General features: G+C 40.1%; 2 protein-coding genes across 2 annotated transcripts; both read right to left on the reverse strand.

The window, feature by feature from the left end:
• Position 1: 1 nt before the first annotated feature.
• On the reverse strand, positions 2-11267 carry LOC128450091 (sialic acid-binding Ig-like lectin 12). The gene is made up of 2 exons (XM_053433540.1): positions 11172-11267; positions 2-788 (listed from the first exon to the last, which is right to left on the reverse strand). The coding sequence occupies exons 1-2, from the start codon at positions 11230-11232 to the stop codon at positions 355-357; spliced, it is 495 nt and encodes a 164-aa protein (XP_053289515.1). The 5' UTR covers positions 11233-11267; the 3' UTR covers positions 2-354.
• Positions 6312-10806, reverse strand: LOC128450089 (sialic acid-binding Ig-like lectin 14). The gene is made up of 4 exons (XM_053433536.1): positions 10408-10806; positions 9463-9783; positions 7523-7783; positions 6312-6864 (listed from the first exon to the last, which is right to left on the reverse strand). The coding sequence occupies exons 1-4, from the start codon at positions 10619-10621 to the stop codon at positions 6779-6781; spliced, it is 882 nt and encodes a 293-aa protein (XP_053289511.1). The 5' UTR covers positions 10622-10806; the 3' UTR covers positions 6312-6778.
• Positions 11268-13114: the final 1847 nt, after the last annotated feature.

Consider the following 13114-nt stretch of genomic DNA (forward strand, 5'->3'; position numbering starts at 1 on the left):
AAAAACTCAAACTTCACCTCAAATGAACTTTTCACAAGAACTGTTTCCGTCACTTCCAGGAGATCATATCACACTGATGTTTGTTAAATTGCAAATTCTTCAGAAAGTTTGTTTCTAATACGTTTTTTGGTGTTAGCCTCTGTAACGGGATGAAACATCTTAATTGGTCTTACAATCGGTTGAGCCCATGAACTGACTGGACTTTGACACCACTCTACATCACAACATCTCTACTGTGCAAACTTTGACACCAAAAGTGCAACGTGGCATCACACGTATTTTGTACAACGGAAGGAAATGGAGAAGTGTTGTTCATGTTTATTTGCAGCCTATGGCCCAAATACACCAAACATGTCATACAGCAGGATGGTTCATACCTTGAACAGAGACAGTTGCTCTTTGGGAGAATTTGGAAAATGAACCTGAACTCGGTAAAGTGTTAACTCTGAGTTGATATGTTCCAGAGTCCGACTCCTTCAGGTCATTGACGATGATGCTGCAGTTTTTCTGGCTCACATCAGACTCCAGCAGTGACACTCGTCCTTTAAACTCCGACTGAACCTTATCGCTGAAGGTTTTACTGTGGAAAATCATGTCTCCATGACCACATCTCTGTTTGGTCGATTCACATTTAAACCAAACTATATGTAAGACTTTGATATCCTCAGGAACAGTGAAGGAGCATGGTATCACGACACAGAGTCCGGCCTCCGCTGTTATTTCTCCTTCAACTAGAGTGATACAGTAATCTGTCAACGGACAACTTTGTTTCCCCCACACTGAAGAACCTGTCAATGCAAACATTAAGAGAAAAACAGGGAGAGAGATTATTTAAACTTTTAAAATATACCAAAAAAGAAGAAAGGCTACTTAAAAAACAATAGAACATGTGAATCTGTCAGTTTTACACAGTTTTATATATATATATATATATATATATATATATATATATAAAACTGTGTAAAATATATATATATATATATATATATATATATATGAAATGAGGTTAGCAAACACGACACAGAAGAATTCCAATAATCAACGTATAATACTTTGGAAAACAAATGTATAGTTGAAATCCTAATCCCAAATTAAACCTTGTCAGTAGCAGATCTTTTTAATGGCAAACTATTTCCACCTATTTTCTTCATAACTATAAAGTTGGCATATAAGTAAAATAAAAAGTGAATACCTGTCTCAGCATCACTGACTCTCACAGAGAAAAGCAGAGTCGCCAAGATGAGAACAAACATCTCTTCTTCTTCTTCTTCCTCCAACGAACCTGACACAGAACATACAGTAACGGAACCAGAGGACAGTCTACCATCGAAATCATCGTCTCAATAAAGGATGCTGCCTGTTCGGATTTTCCTCTTTTAGGAGAACAAGCAGCAGCTCTGAATCGATTTACATCTCACACCTTCCCTTCACCAGCAAAACCAGGAATGTGTCAAAGATGGTTACATAAACCTTTACATTTCAGAATATTATATATGTCAAGTATTAGTTAAATGTTGTATTTTACCTTTCTCTCTCCCTCTCTCTCTGTTTCTGCTCTGAAGTGACTTCTGCTCTTGTTGCTTTTCTGTCTACTCCCCAATTATCACACTCAACCGTTTAAGGAAGTCACTGCTGAGAAATGTTTTTCCTGTGCACATCGACAGGCTTTTACACACTGTGATGTGTAAGAGGCTGGAACACCATATTTGTCTTTGTGTATTTTAATAGGAGCTTTCTGCAGAAAGGATCAACAAAGAGAGTCACAGGGATCTCAGTGAAGATGGAGAACAGTCAAATGCAAGGATCTTATATAGAAGAACTAAGGCCGTTTGTCCGATCCAGTTCAGACTGGTTCTGTAGGCCAAGTTTGAGACAGGAATTAGTTTTTCTCAGTTGTTAACACACAAAAAGCGAAAATTCTGCACAATTTGCACAACCTTCACTTCATGTACCAATCGCTCGACGCAATTTGGCACTACTTCACACTCCCTTATCTGCATTAGACTCTGACTTTCCTTCATTACACTCTGATGTCAATTACACATCACCTTGTTGTCAAAACACTACACACAATGTTCAGTTGTTGCACACACTTCTCAAGTAAATTCTCTAAGCATCAACCTACAACACACAAATACTCAAATCTCTAAACATTCAGGTCTGTTGAGCAATTTCACCGCATTTACACAGCCGAACAGGAAACTGAAATTATAGATATGGTTCGTGAGAACAACTCTATCACACTCAGACAAATAAAAACTAGGATCCTGGCTGACCATGCTACATTTAGAAACGTCCAGACCCTCAGCCTCTCTACATTGGACCGTATTCTTCATAGGAATGCCATGTGGATGAAACAAGTGTTCAGGGTCCCATTCAAACGGAACACAGACATGAAGGAGTTACAGTGAGAGCTTGTACTTGTAAGTACCAACATTCAGCACTGACACATGCATGTATTGTACCTGTAATCCAATATTGTTCCTTTTCTACAGTGTCTCACTGTAGCCCACTGTGTTGACCTCTCTGTGTCCATACTGTAACTTACATTCTCATGCTGATCCAGGAGCATGACACAGCTCATGTGTTGTACCAGTACATCTTTATTGATGAGGTGGGATTCAACCTGGTGAAGAGGAGGTGACGGGGCAGAAACGTCATTGGCCAGCGGGCCATTGTTGAGGTCCCCGGTCAGCGTGGTGGGAACATCACACTGTGTGCTAAAATGAATCACCATGGGGTGTTGCACCGTCATCCCCACCTAGGGGCCTATAACGCTGCCCGTCTCCTCATCTTCCTGGATGGCCTGCATGACCTGCTGGTACCACCTGACCAGGTAGATGACCCACAGTGGATCAATCACGTTGTCATCCGGGACAATGTGAGCTTTCAAGTGCGGGAGTGGTTCCAGGACCACCCACATTTTTCCATTCTATACCCTCCACCTTATTCTCCTTTCCTGAATCCCATTGAGGAATTCTTTTCAGCTTGGAGGTGGAAGGTATATGAACGGAACCCACAGGACCGGGTCCCACTGCTCCAGGCCATGGAGGAGGATTGTGGCAACATGAGTGTCGAGGCCTGTCAGCATTTTGTGTGTGAGGTTTTTAGTTTTCTGTGTGCAGTTTTGAGAAAGCCGTTATTGTTTTGAAAAACGTGTGTTAACGATTGTGAAAAACTGTAATTTTTGTGAGGGGGGGAGTTGAGTAGGCCGGTTTACAGTTCTGTACTGTTCTCTGTGTGGACCGAAATAAACCTTTTTATGCTGCATATTTGTGTTCTGTTTTATGTTTGTCTATGAAAAAAGTAGGCCTACACTGAGACATTTTACAAAAGGAGAAATGGCTCATTCATTCATATGGTCTGTTCCATTTTGATGATTGTGTTTTCAATTGTTCACTTCAGTGTGCTGTAAATGCTTGATAGTGTGCAAGCAAATGCTTAGTTGTGTGTTCCCAATGAATGGTATGTGTGTGTCATTTGAAAATATGGCTGTGTGTACCAAATGAAAACACGAGTTCCATTTTGTGAACAGGTAAGAGATTTGATGGCAAAGAGTCATCTTGCAAAGGGAGTGTCAGGTTTAGCATTTTGTGTGTGAGGTTTTCAGTTGTCTGTGTGCAGTTTGAGAAAGCCGTTATTGTTTTGAAAAACGTGTGTTAACAATTGTGAAAAACTGTAATAACAGCTCCTTGCACTGTCGTGCTCGGGCCCTAATAACCCAGGGAAAGAGAATCATGGGCAACGGATGAATGAACAAAAGGGGGCTGGGGCTGCTGCTGGTGCTGCTGGTGCTGCTGGTGCTTTGTTGAGGTGGTGAACAACTGGAACTGGTCTGAGATGCCCGGCCATCTGTTGATCTTAAGAGACAGCAGACATCAAATAATAATCTCACCACACGTAAGCGAGACCTCTTAACACAGATCTCATGGACTATACCAGTGATTCTCAAACTGTTTGGCGCCCCCCACCGGTGGGGCGCGGAGGCATACCTGCGGCTCTTCAGCCCCTCTGCAGAAAGTACGATGAAGCCTGTCTTGCTCTTGGGTTCACAGTCAATGCAGTAGGACATGAGGAGAGACCAGTGTGGATTTTATGTCTGAAAAGTCTATGAGACCCAACAAATTAAGAAGACATTTAGAAACATTACACCTCAGTCACATGCAGGCACGTGCATAGACATTTTGGGCGGCAGGTGCTCAAACCAAAAAAAAGGGCACCCATTGCCAAAATTATTTATGAAATTAAAAATAATAATAATAAATAAAAAACACAGTAGGATATTTTCAACTTATATATTTATTTTTGTTAACAAACTAACTCAAATTATCAAATTGAATAAATAAATGAATAACAGGCAAAAACAGACAAAACAAGGCCAACTGACAGAGTTGAAGCATAAGCAGCATTACACTAATAATATACCACAATATATCTCACCAGACTGTCCGGTAGCTCAACTTAAGACCTACCTTCTTTTCAATAATGACGATTTTAAATGAACCAAAACTACTGAACTTGTCTAATTTGTAGAACAGTAAAACAGCTTTTAAATACTCTGCCTGCCTGTCTGCCTGTCTGTCTGTCTGCCTGTTTATCTGCCTGTCTGTCTGTCTGTCTGTCTGTCTGTCTGTCTGTCTGTCTGTCTGTCTGTCTGTCTGTCTGTCTGTCTGTCTGTCTGCCTGTCTGCCTGCCTGTCTGTCTGTCTGTCTGCCTGTATCTCTCTCCCTCTCTCTTGTGAACGCCGCGGAGCATGTCGGGGCGAAATTCTGACAAGAACTCAAATAAATGCCCCGTCAGATATCAAAACAAATTTTGGGGAAATTTATGACAGAGAGAGTATTTTTTATTTTTAACTATTGATGAATGAAGAAAAAATTGGGCTCCAGCATAAGGGGCACTTTTCTCATCCAGTGCAAAAGGGCCGGTGCTTGAGCACCACTGTCTATCTGTGCACGTGCCTGCTCACATGCATGTGTTCTTTTTCAAGACGTAATTTAAGGTTTAAATGGTCCGTTGATAGAAATGCATCACAAAATAATGTGCTTTCTTGACGCAATGCATTTTGTGTGTACATGCATGTTCCCGAAACTGTTTCACACTGTGACATGTTCACGATCCAACAATAATGTCAATAAACTTAAAGTTCATCATTTGTTCCAACATATTTCATTTTATTTTGAGCAACAGGATATTTACATTTCATGTGTTTGGGTTTGGATTAAGTTCACAAAACTGGAAAGCACAAAAAAAACATTCAGCAGTGATTCTCAGCATTTCTTATCTAACTGCATGTCATTTATATATATATAGATTATATAAAAAGTTATTAATACAATAATTTTACATTTTAAGTTGCAAAATAAGGATTTTAACAGTTTTAAATATTGATATATTATATTTAAGCTCAGTAATGTAACTTCTATGCCTTCTTGCTAACTAGTTTTAAAATATTCCAAATGGCAACACGATTTAACACATGAACTCTTCAGACTCTCTGTGATGACTTATTGTGAATACAAACTTCCTCAGGCCCGAAGTAGCTGTAAAAAGCAGGATGAGAACATCTCGGGTCAAATCCTGACGTCAGAGTAAAGACTCTCATCTTGGTGTGAGCTGCTGGAGTCTCTGTTGGTCGTCTGACGTCGGGGCGTCGCTGTGAATCTCACCTGTGGAAAGTTCAGTTCCACTTCACCTTCACTGGTGTGGTCGTCAAATAGAGTTGGAGATGTTGGTGCACGTGCAGCTGCATCACTAATGTTTTCATAGTCCTGCAGGCTCTCTGGTTCATTCTAGGATGAGAGGGGAGGTAGTTTATAGATTATTTGTGTGACACTCTCTGGATGTAAGTCACAATAAAGTTCATACAAGACTCACATCTGATTCTTTAAGGACTCGAAGACATTTTTCTTGATTTAATTGTTTTGTTTGTTGCACAGAATAAATGGGTGAAGGGGAGGTTTCATCTTCTGACGATTTTTGTTTCCTCTAACCACATGATTATCAAGCAGCAACTGAATCTCTTCATTCAGGCTCTAAAATGGATGCTGTACAGATTGACTTTTAAATAATGGCCCCAGTATACTGAGATATAAGTGCACTGATAGAGAGCTACTGACAGGGCAAACAGTGAAGGCAGGATATGGAAGAACAAGGAGGGAAAAGCAACAGCTTGAACAGTAAAAGACACATCTGCCTGTAGAGCCAGATTAATACTGATGATAGAAGATGGAAGGCAGTAGCTCTACATGGTCAATTTGAGGGGTTGGAGATATCATGATAGATTTATCATTTTAAAATCTAATGTGCACATGTTGTTTTTTTCCAGATCCTTGGATCTTGTGTTCTTAACATAAAATTAACAAAACATTCTGGGACTTTGGAGGCTTTGTAATATCACCATTAAAACATATTTGATTACATATTATTGAAATTATGACATCATTTAGAGTATTTAGAAGAATTAGTAGTTTTACAGCTGTAACAGGTCAGAAGTGATGAGGCAGAGGCTTAAATATCCTGAATCTTATAACTGTACTCTCCATAATCACTGTTTGCTATGATTTCCAATATTCAAATAATCAATTAGAAATAGATTTTTAAGTTTAAACAAATGTGTCATTACCGAAAAACCAGAAGGGGATTTGATGTTTGTTGTTCCTTGTTGAACAGATTTCCTCCAGTATCTGAAAACATAGAGGGACATGATGTGGTATAACAATCCAGACCATCTCTGAAATGTATTTATTGAATTTGATCAAATGCACTTCTTATTCATTCACCTTAAATTTACCACAATTACACTGATAATCATCAGGAGAAGTAGAGCAACAACGAGGAACCTCAGGTTCTCCAGATAGTTTCCTGTGGTCAAAAGAGAGAGAGCACCATATAGACACTGAGTTGTGAACATGGAGAATTAGTTTCAACTTTATTCCTTGTGCAGATATTTATTTAAGACTGAACTAGAAATACTGTTCTGTAGTTGTTTACCTCCATCAACCAAGATTCACCGGGCCACTGTGACCTTTGACCACTGATATCTAATCACTTCACATCTTTGAGTTCTCATCGAAAGTTGAGGAATTTCTCTAAAGGCGGTTTTGTAAAATGACTTACAAGAGGACAAGATACGTGTTTTGTGAGGCCACTTTTGACCTTGACCTTTGACCCTTGACTGCCAAATCAAATCACTAACTCCTTGAGTCTAATTGTGTGTTTATTCCCTCAAGGCGTTACGTGGGTATTGCTTTTACAAGGCAAAAGTATGCTTTGTGAATTCACAGTTTTGTGAGGACACAATCTTAACCTTTGACCTCCACATTCTTAAAATGTCATTCCTGAATCACACTGAACATTTACATTTAAGGTTTAAAGAAATTCCCTGAAGACCTTCTAGAGATGTCACGTTCACAAACATAGGACGTATGGACATACAACCAGAAAACATGATCTGATATAAACCTCCCACATGTCTCCTGAGCATAAAACACACAGTTATAAGACCTTGAAATTCACTCACGTTCAAACAGATGGACGGGATCAGACAAACTGTGATCTACTTCATTTTGTGCGATGCAGTAGTAAACTCCTGACTGGTTTGAGTACACTGTGTGGTTTTGATGCTCTGACACAAGTTCATCCTTTTCCTCTCCCTGACTCTTCCTGTACCATGAGTAGTGTTGCACTTGGGGAAAGCTGTGACTGAAGCAGCTCAGCATCACGGAGCTCCTCCCGTCAAGCTCCTGCTTCTCTGCCGACTCCGTGATGTGTGTGTGTGCAACTAGCCGGGAAATTCAGGAGAAAAGACAACGTCATTTTCTGAACATCATCAAATATCAAAAATGAATAACACAACAAATCTTTAAAGCCAGACTGAGAAGAATGTGAAACTTTAAATGGGAGAATAAAACAGACTGGCTTCAGATTCACCTGGTGAAACTATCAATTTTTTTCTCAACAATCTCTCTTTGAAAAAAAATACAGCCACTGATTTAATGTTACTGTTCCTTTTTTTTATACTTATTTTTTAGCAGGTTTGCTAAACGTTATATTGAATGATTTGTACAAAAAGTCTATCTGAAATAGATTTTTGAAGTATAAACGACTTTAAATGTCGATAAATAATAAACAAAGCTTTTGTACTAAGACAAAGTTTGGGAACAGAGTTTTAGAAATAAGAACCCTGAAGCTCTGCAACACCCTGAGTAGCTTAAAACTAAAACTAATACTTTTATCTTACTTCGCTCTATAATTTACATACTTCTAGTTTTTATTCTTTTTTTGTAATTTGGGAATCACTTTGTTACGTTGTTTTGTGAAGTGCTATTTAAATATATCAAGTTATGACAACAACCACTTTAGTCATGTTGAAATAGACGTTTTCAGTTAAAAGAAATGTTGGATAAGTTTAATGAATGAATTAATTTAAACAATAGTGAAAAGAACCCTGTGTTGTTTTTGACATTGTGGAGTAATGTTCTCTTCTTTTTAGAACCTTCCTATCTGAAAAATACATAAGAAAAGCTACTTTTTTATAGATAGATTGTCTAAAGGAAGATTTGGTTTGATCTGTTTGGTTGAAAAAAAAGGCTGCAGCTGAAACAATCACATTTCACCACCAACTCCTCCCACTCACTGTCCTTTTAGCCCTCAGTGTTCTGGGCACGGCTGAAGTCACAGTAAACTTGTGGGAGAGAGAGTTGATGGGTCGTGAATTAAGATTATTTTCAGCGATTTTGAAAGACTGATTATTTGTGTTGATCCCCATCAAGGTGAGAGTTGACTGTGGGAAATTTTCAACAGTGCAGCTGACTCTGATGGTTTGACCTTCTGTGACCTCAGACCTCATAGACAGTATAGGTTCAGTGGGCGGGTCTGTAGAGAGGAAGCAGAATCTTCTTTAAAGAAGGCCCATTATAATTTTATTGTTGTTCTTCCCTCTAGTCTGTGTTATATAAGTTTCTTGTAAATGTAAAAGTTCTGCAGAGCAAAAGATCCAACAATCTGTGGTAAAGGGAGCTCCTCTCTTGAAGCTCCTTAACTCCTCTTCATCAGTCCAGCCCATACGATTTAATGTACTAAGAAAAAGTTGGGGGGACAAAGCCTTTGAAACAAGAGCCCTGAGCTCTGCTGTGACATTAAAGATAGAGAGAGTGGCAGTTCCTCTTTCTTCTTTGTAATAGAGCAAGTCATTGATTGTGGTTTTCCGCAGAGTTGTTCCTGTTCCATTTCTGCTGCTTTGATCAGAAACTTTAGTCCACTTGATCAACGTTTGAAGGAAACTTTCAACACTTCACTTCAGAGTCAGAGTCTCGCCCTCACTAACACATTTTGGGTTAATCTGACTTCCTTCACATATACGATAGATAAACACACGTTATACAGTCATATAATGTGGTTAAGAACAAAGTTTCTTGTTGTAAAAATAACCCCCCTAGGAAATGAACTAGTTCTACTCACAGCTCACACTCAGAGTCGCCGTCTCCTCTGTGCTCACGTGTCCTTGGAAGAGGACCGTGCAGGTGATGTTGGTTCCGTGATGTTTAGCTGAAGGGGAGAAGGACAGAGTCGAGCTGCGTCTCTTAGCGAACTCAGTCACGTTCTCAGTTTTGAAGGCCGTGATGTTTCCTGTGAGGTCAGCGTCGCTCTCTCCTCCTCCTCGCCACCTCCAGGTGAATGTAGGTTCAGATCCAGAGCAGAGACCAGGAGCAGTGCAGGTCAGTGTGGTCGGCTGTCCTTCAGTCAGAGGTGGAATCATCACTGTGGGCCTCTGACTCAGACCTGATGGGAGACCAGTTCATGAATGGAGTCAGATCAGAACGTCATCATTCACTTCATTCACATTTTTTTAAATGGGGCAACAATAGGAATCTGCATCAGCTAAACAACGTCCAAAATTACTTTATGTCCCACCCATAGACTGTGAATAAAGATGGACGACATGACAGCTCCACTAAAGTGAAGCCAAATTCCCTTGATCACCCTCTGGTGGTTGCCACCTCCATGTTAGTAAATGGGACATGGATCAAAAACTCAAACTTCACCTCAAATGAACTTTTTTACAAGAACTGTTTCCGTCACTTCCAGGAGATCATATCACACTGATGTTTGTTAAATTGCAAATTCTTCAGAAAGTTTGTTTCTAATAAATGTTTTGGTGTGAGCCTCTGTAACGGGATGAAACCTTTTAATTGGTCTTACAATCGGTTGAGCCCATGTACTGATGGGACTTTGACACCACTCTACATCACAAAATCTCTACTGTGCAAACTTTGACACCAAAAGTGCAACGTGGCATCACACGTATTTTGTACAACAGAAGGAAATGGAGAAGTGTCGTTCATGTTTATTTGCAGCCTATGGCCCCAAAACACCAAACATGTCATACAGCAGGATGGTTCATACCTTTAACAGAGACAGTTACTCTTTGGAGGAAATTAAATGAATCTTCACTCGGTGAAGCTTTAACTCTGAGTTGATATGTTCCAGAGTCCGACTCCTTCAGGTCATTGATGATGATGCTGCAGTTTTTCTGGCTCACATCAGACTCCAGCAGTGACACTCGTCCTTTAAACTCCGACTGAACCTGATCGCTGAAGGTGTTACTGTGGAAAATCATGTCTCCACCACCACAGTTCCCTTCAGTCAATTCACATTTAAACCAAACTATATGTAAGACTTCGATATCCTCAGGAACAGTGAAGGAGCATGGTATCACGACACAGAGTCCGGCCTCAGCTGTTATTTCTCCTTCAACTAGAGTGATACAGTAAACTGTCACCGGACAACTTGTTTTCCCCCACACTGAAGAACCTGTTAATGCAAACATTAAGAGAAAAACAGGGAGAGAGATTATTCAAACTTTTAAAATATACCAAAAAAGAAGAAAGGCTACTTAAAAAAAAATAGAACATGTGAATCTGTCAGTTTTACACAGTTATATATATATATATATATATATATATATATATATATGAAATGAGGTCAGCAACCAGACACAGAGGAATTCCAATAATCAACGTATAATACTTTGGAAAACAAATGTATAGTTGAAATCCTAATCCCAAATTAAACCTTGTCAGTAGCAAATCTTTTTAATGGCAAACTATTTCCACCTATTCTCTTCATAACTATAAAGTTGGCATATAAGTAAAATAATAAGTGAATACCTGTCTCAGCATCGCTGACTCTCACAGAGAAAAGCAGAGTCGCCCAGATGAGAACAAACATCTCTTCTTCTTCTTCTTCCTCCAACAAACCTGACACAGAAAATACAGTAACGGAACCAGAGGACAGTCTACCATCGAAATCATCGTCTTAATAAAGGATGCTGCCTGTTCGGATGTTCCTCTTTTAGGAGAACAAGCAGCAGCTCTGAATCGATTTACATCTCACACCTTCACTTCACCAGCAGAGCCAGGAATGTGGCAAAGATGGTTACATAAACCTTTACATTTCAGAACATTATATAAGTCAAGTATTAGTTAAATGTTGTATTTTACCTTTCTCTCTCCCTCTCTCTCTGTTTCTGCTCTGAAGTGACTTCTGCTCTTGTTGCTTTTCTGTCTACTCCCCAATTATCACACTCAACCGTTTAAGGAAGTCACTGCTGAGAAATGTTTTTCCTGTGCACATCGACAGGCTTTTACACACTGTGATGTGTAAGAGGCTGGAACACCATATTTGTCTTTTTGTATTTTAATAGGAGCTTTCTGCAGAAAGGATCAACAAAGAGAGTCACAGGGATCTCAGTGAAGATGGAGAACGGTCAAATGCAAGGATCTTATATAGAAGAACTAAGGCCGTTTGTCCGAGCCAGTTCAGACTGGTTCTGTAGGCCAAGTTTGAGACAGGAATTAGTTTTCTCAGTTGTTAACACACAAAAAGCGAAAATTCTGCACAATTTGCACAACCTTCACTTCATGTACCAATCGCTCGACCCAATTTGGCACTACTTCACACTCCCTTATCTGCATCAGACTCTGACTTCCTTCATTACACTCTGATGTCAATTACACATCACCTTGTTGTCAAAACACTACACACAATGTTCAGTTGTTGCACACACTTCTCAAGTAAAATCTACAAGCATCAACCTACAACACACAAATACTCAAATCTCTAAACATTCAGGTCTGTTGAGCAATTTCACAGCATTTACACAGCCGAACAGGAGACTGAAACTGTAGATATGGTTCGTGAGAACAACTCTATCACACTCAGACAAATAAAAACTAGGGTCCTGGCTGACCATGCTACATTTAGAAACGTCCAGACCGTCATTGGACCGTATTCTTCATGGAAATGCCATGTGGATGAAACAAGTGTTCAGGGTCCCATTAGAACGGAACACAGACAGCATCAAGGAGTTATGGTGAGAGTTTGTGCTTGTAAGTACCAACATCCAGCACTGACACATGCATGTATTGTACCTGTAATCCAATATTGTTCCTTTTCTACAGTGTCTCACTGTAGCCCACTGTGTTGACCTCTCTGTGTCCATACTGTAACTTGCATTCTCATGCTGTCTGTGTCAGTGGATCCAGGCGCATGACACAGCTCATGTGTTGTACCAGTACATCTTATATATCTTTATTGATGAGGTGGGATTCAACCTGGTGAAGAGGAGGCGACGGGGCAGAAACGTCATTGGCCAGCGGGCCAGTGTTCAGGTCCCCGGCCAGCGTGGTGGGAACATCACAATGTGTGCTGCAATGAATCACCATGGGGTCTTGCACCGTCATCCCCACCTAGGGGCCTATAACGCTGCCCGTCTCCTCGTCTTCCTGGATGGCCTGCATGACCTGCTGGTACCACCTGACCAGACAGATGACCCACAGTGGATCAATCACGTTGTCATCTTGGACGTGAGTGTCGAGGCCTGTCAGCATTGTGTGTGTGAGGTTTTTAGTTTTCTGTGTGCAGTTTTGAGAAAGCCGTTATTGTTTTGAAAAACGTGTGTTAACGATTGTGAAAAACTGTAATTTTTGTGAAGGGGGGGGGGGTTGAGTAGGCCGGTTTACAGTACTGTACTGTTCTCTGTGTGTACCGAAATAAACCTTTTTATGCTGCATATTTGTGTGCTGTTTTATGTTTGACTATGAAAAAAGTA

Source organism: Pleuronectes platessa, chromosome 10 (genome assembly GCF_947347685.1).
Source record: "Pleuronectes platessa chromosome 10, fPlePla1.1, whole genome shotgun sequence".
NCBI classification, from domain to species: Eukaryota; Metazoa; Chordata; class Actinopteri; order Pleuronectiformes; family Pleuronectidae; genus Pleuronectes; species Pleuronectes platessa.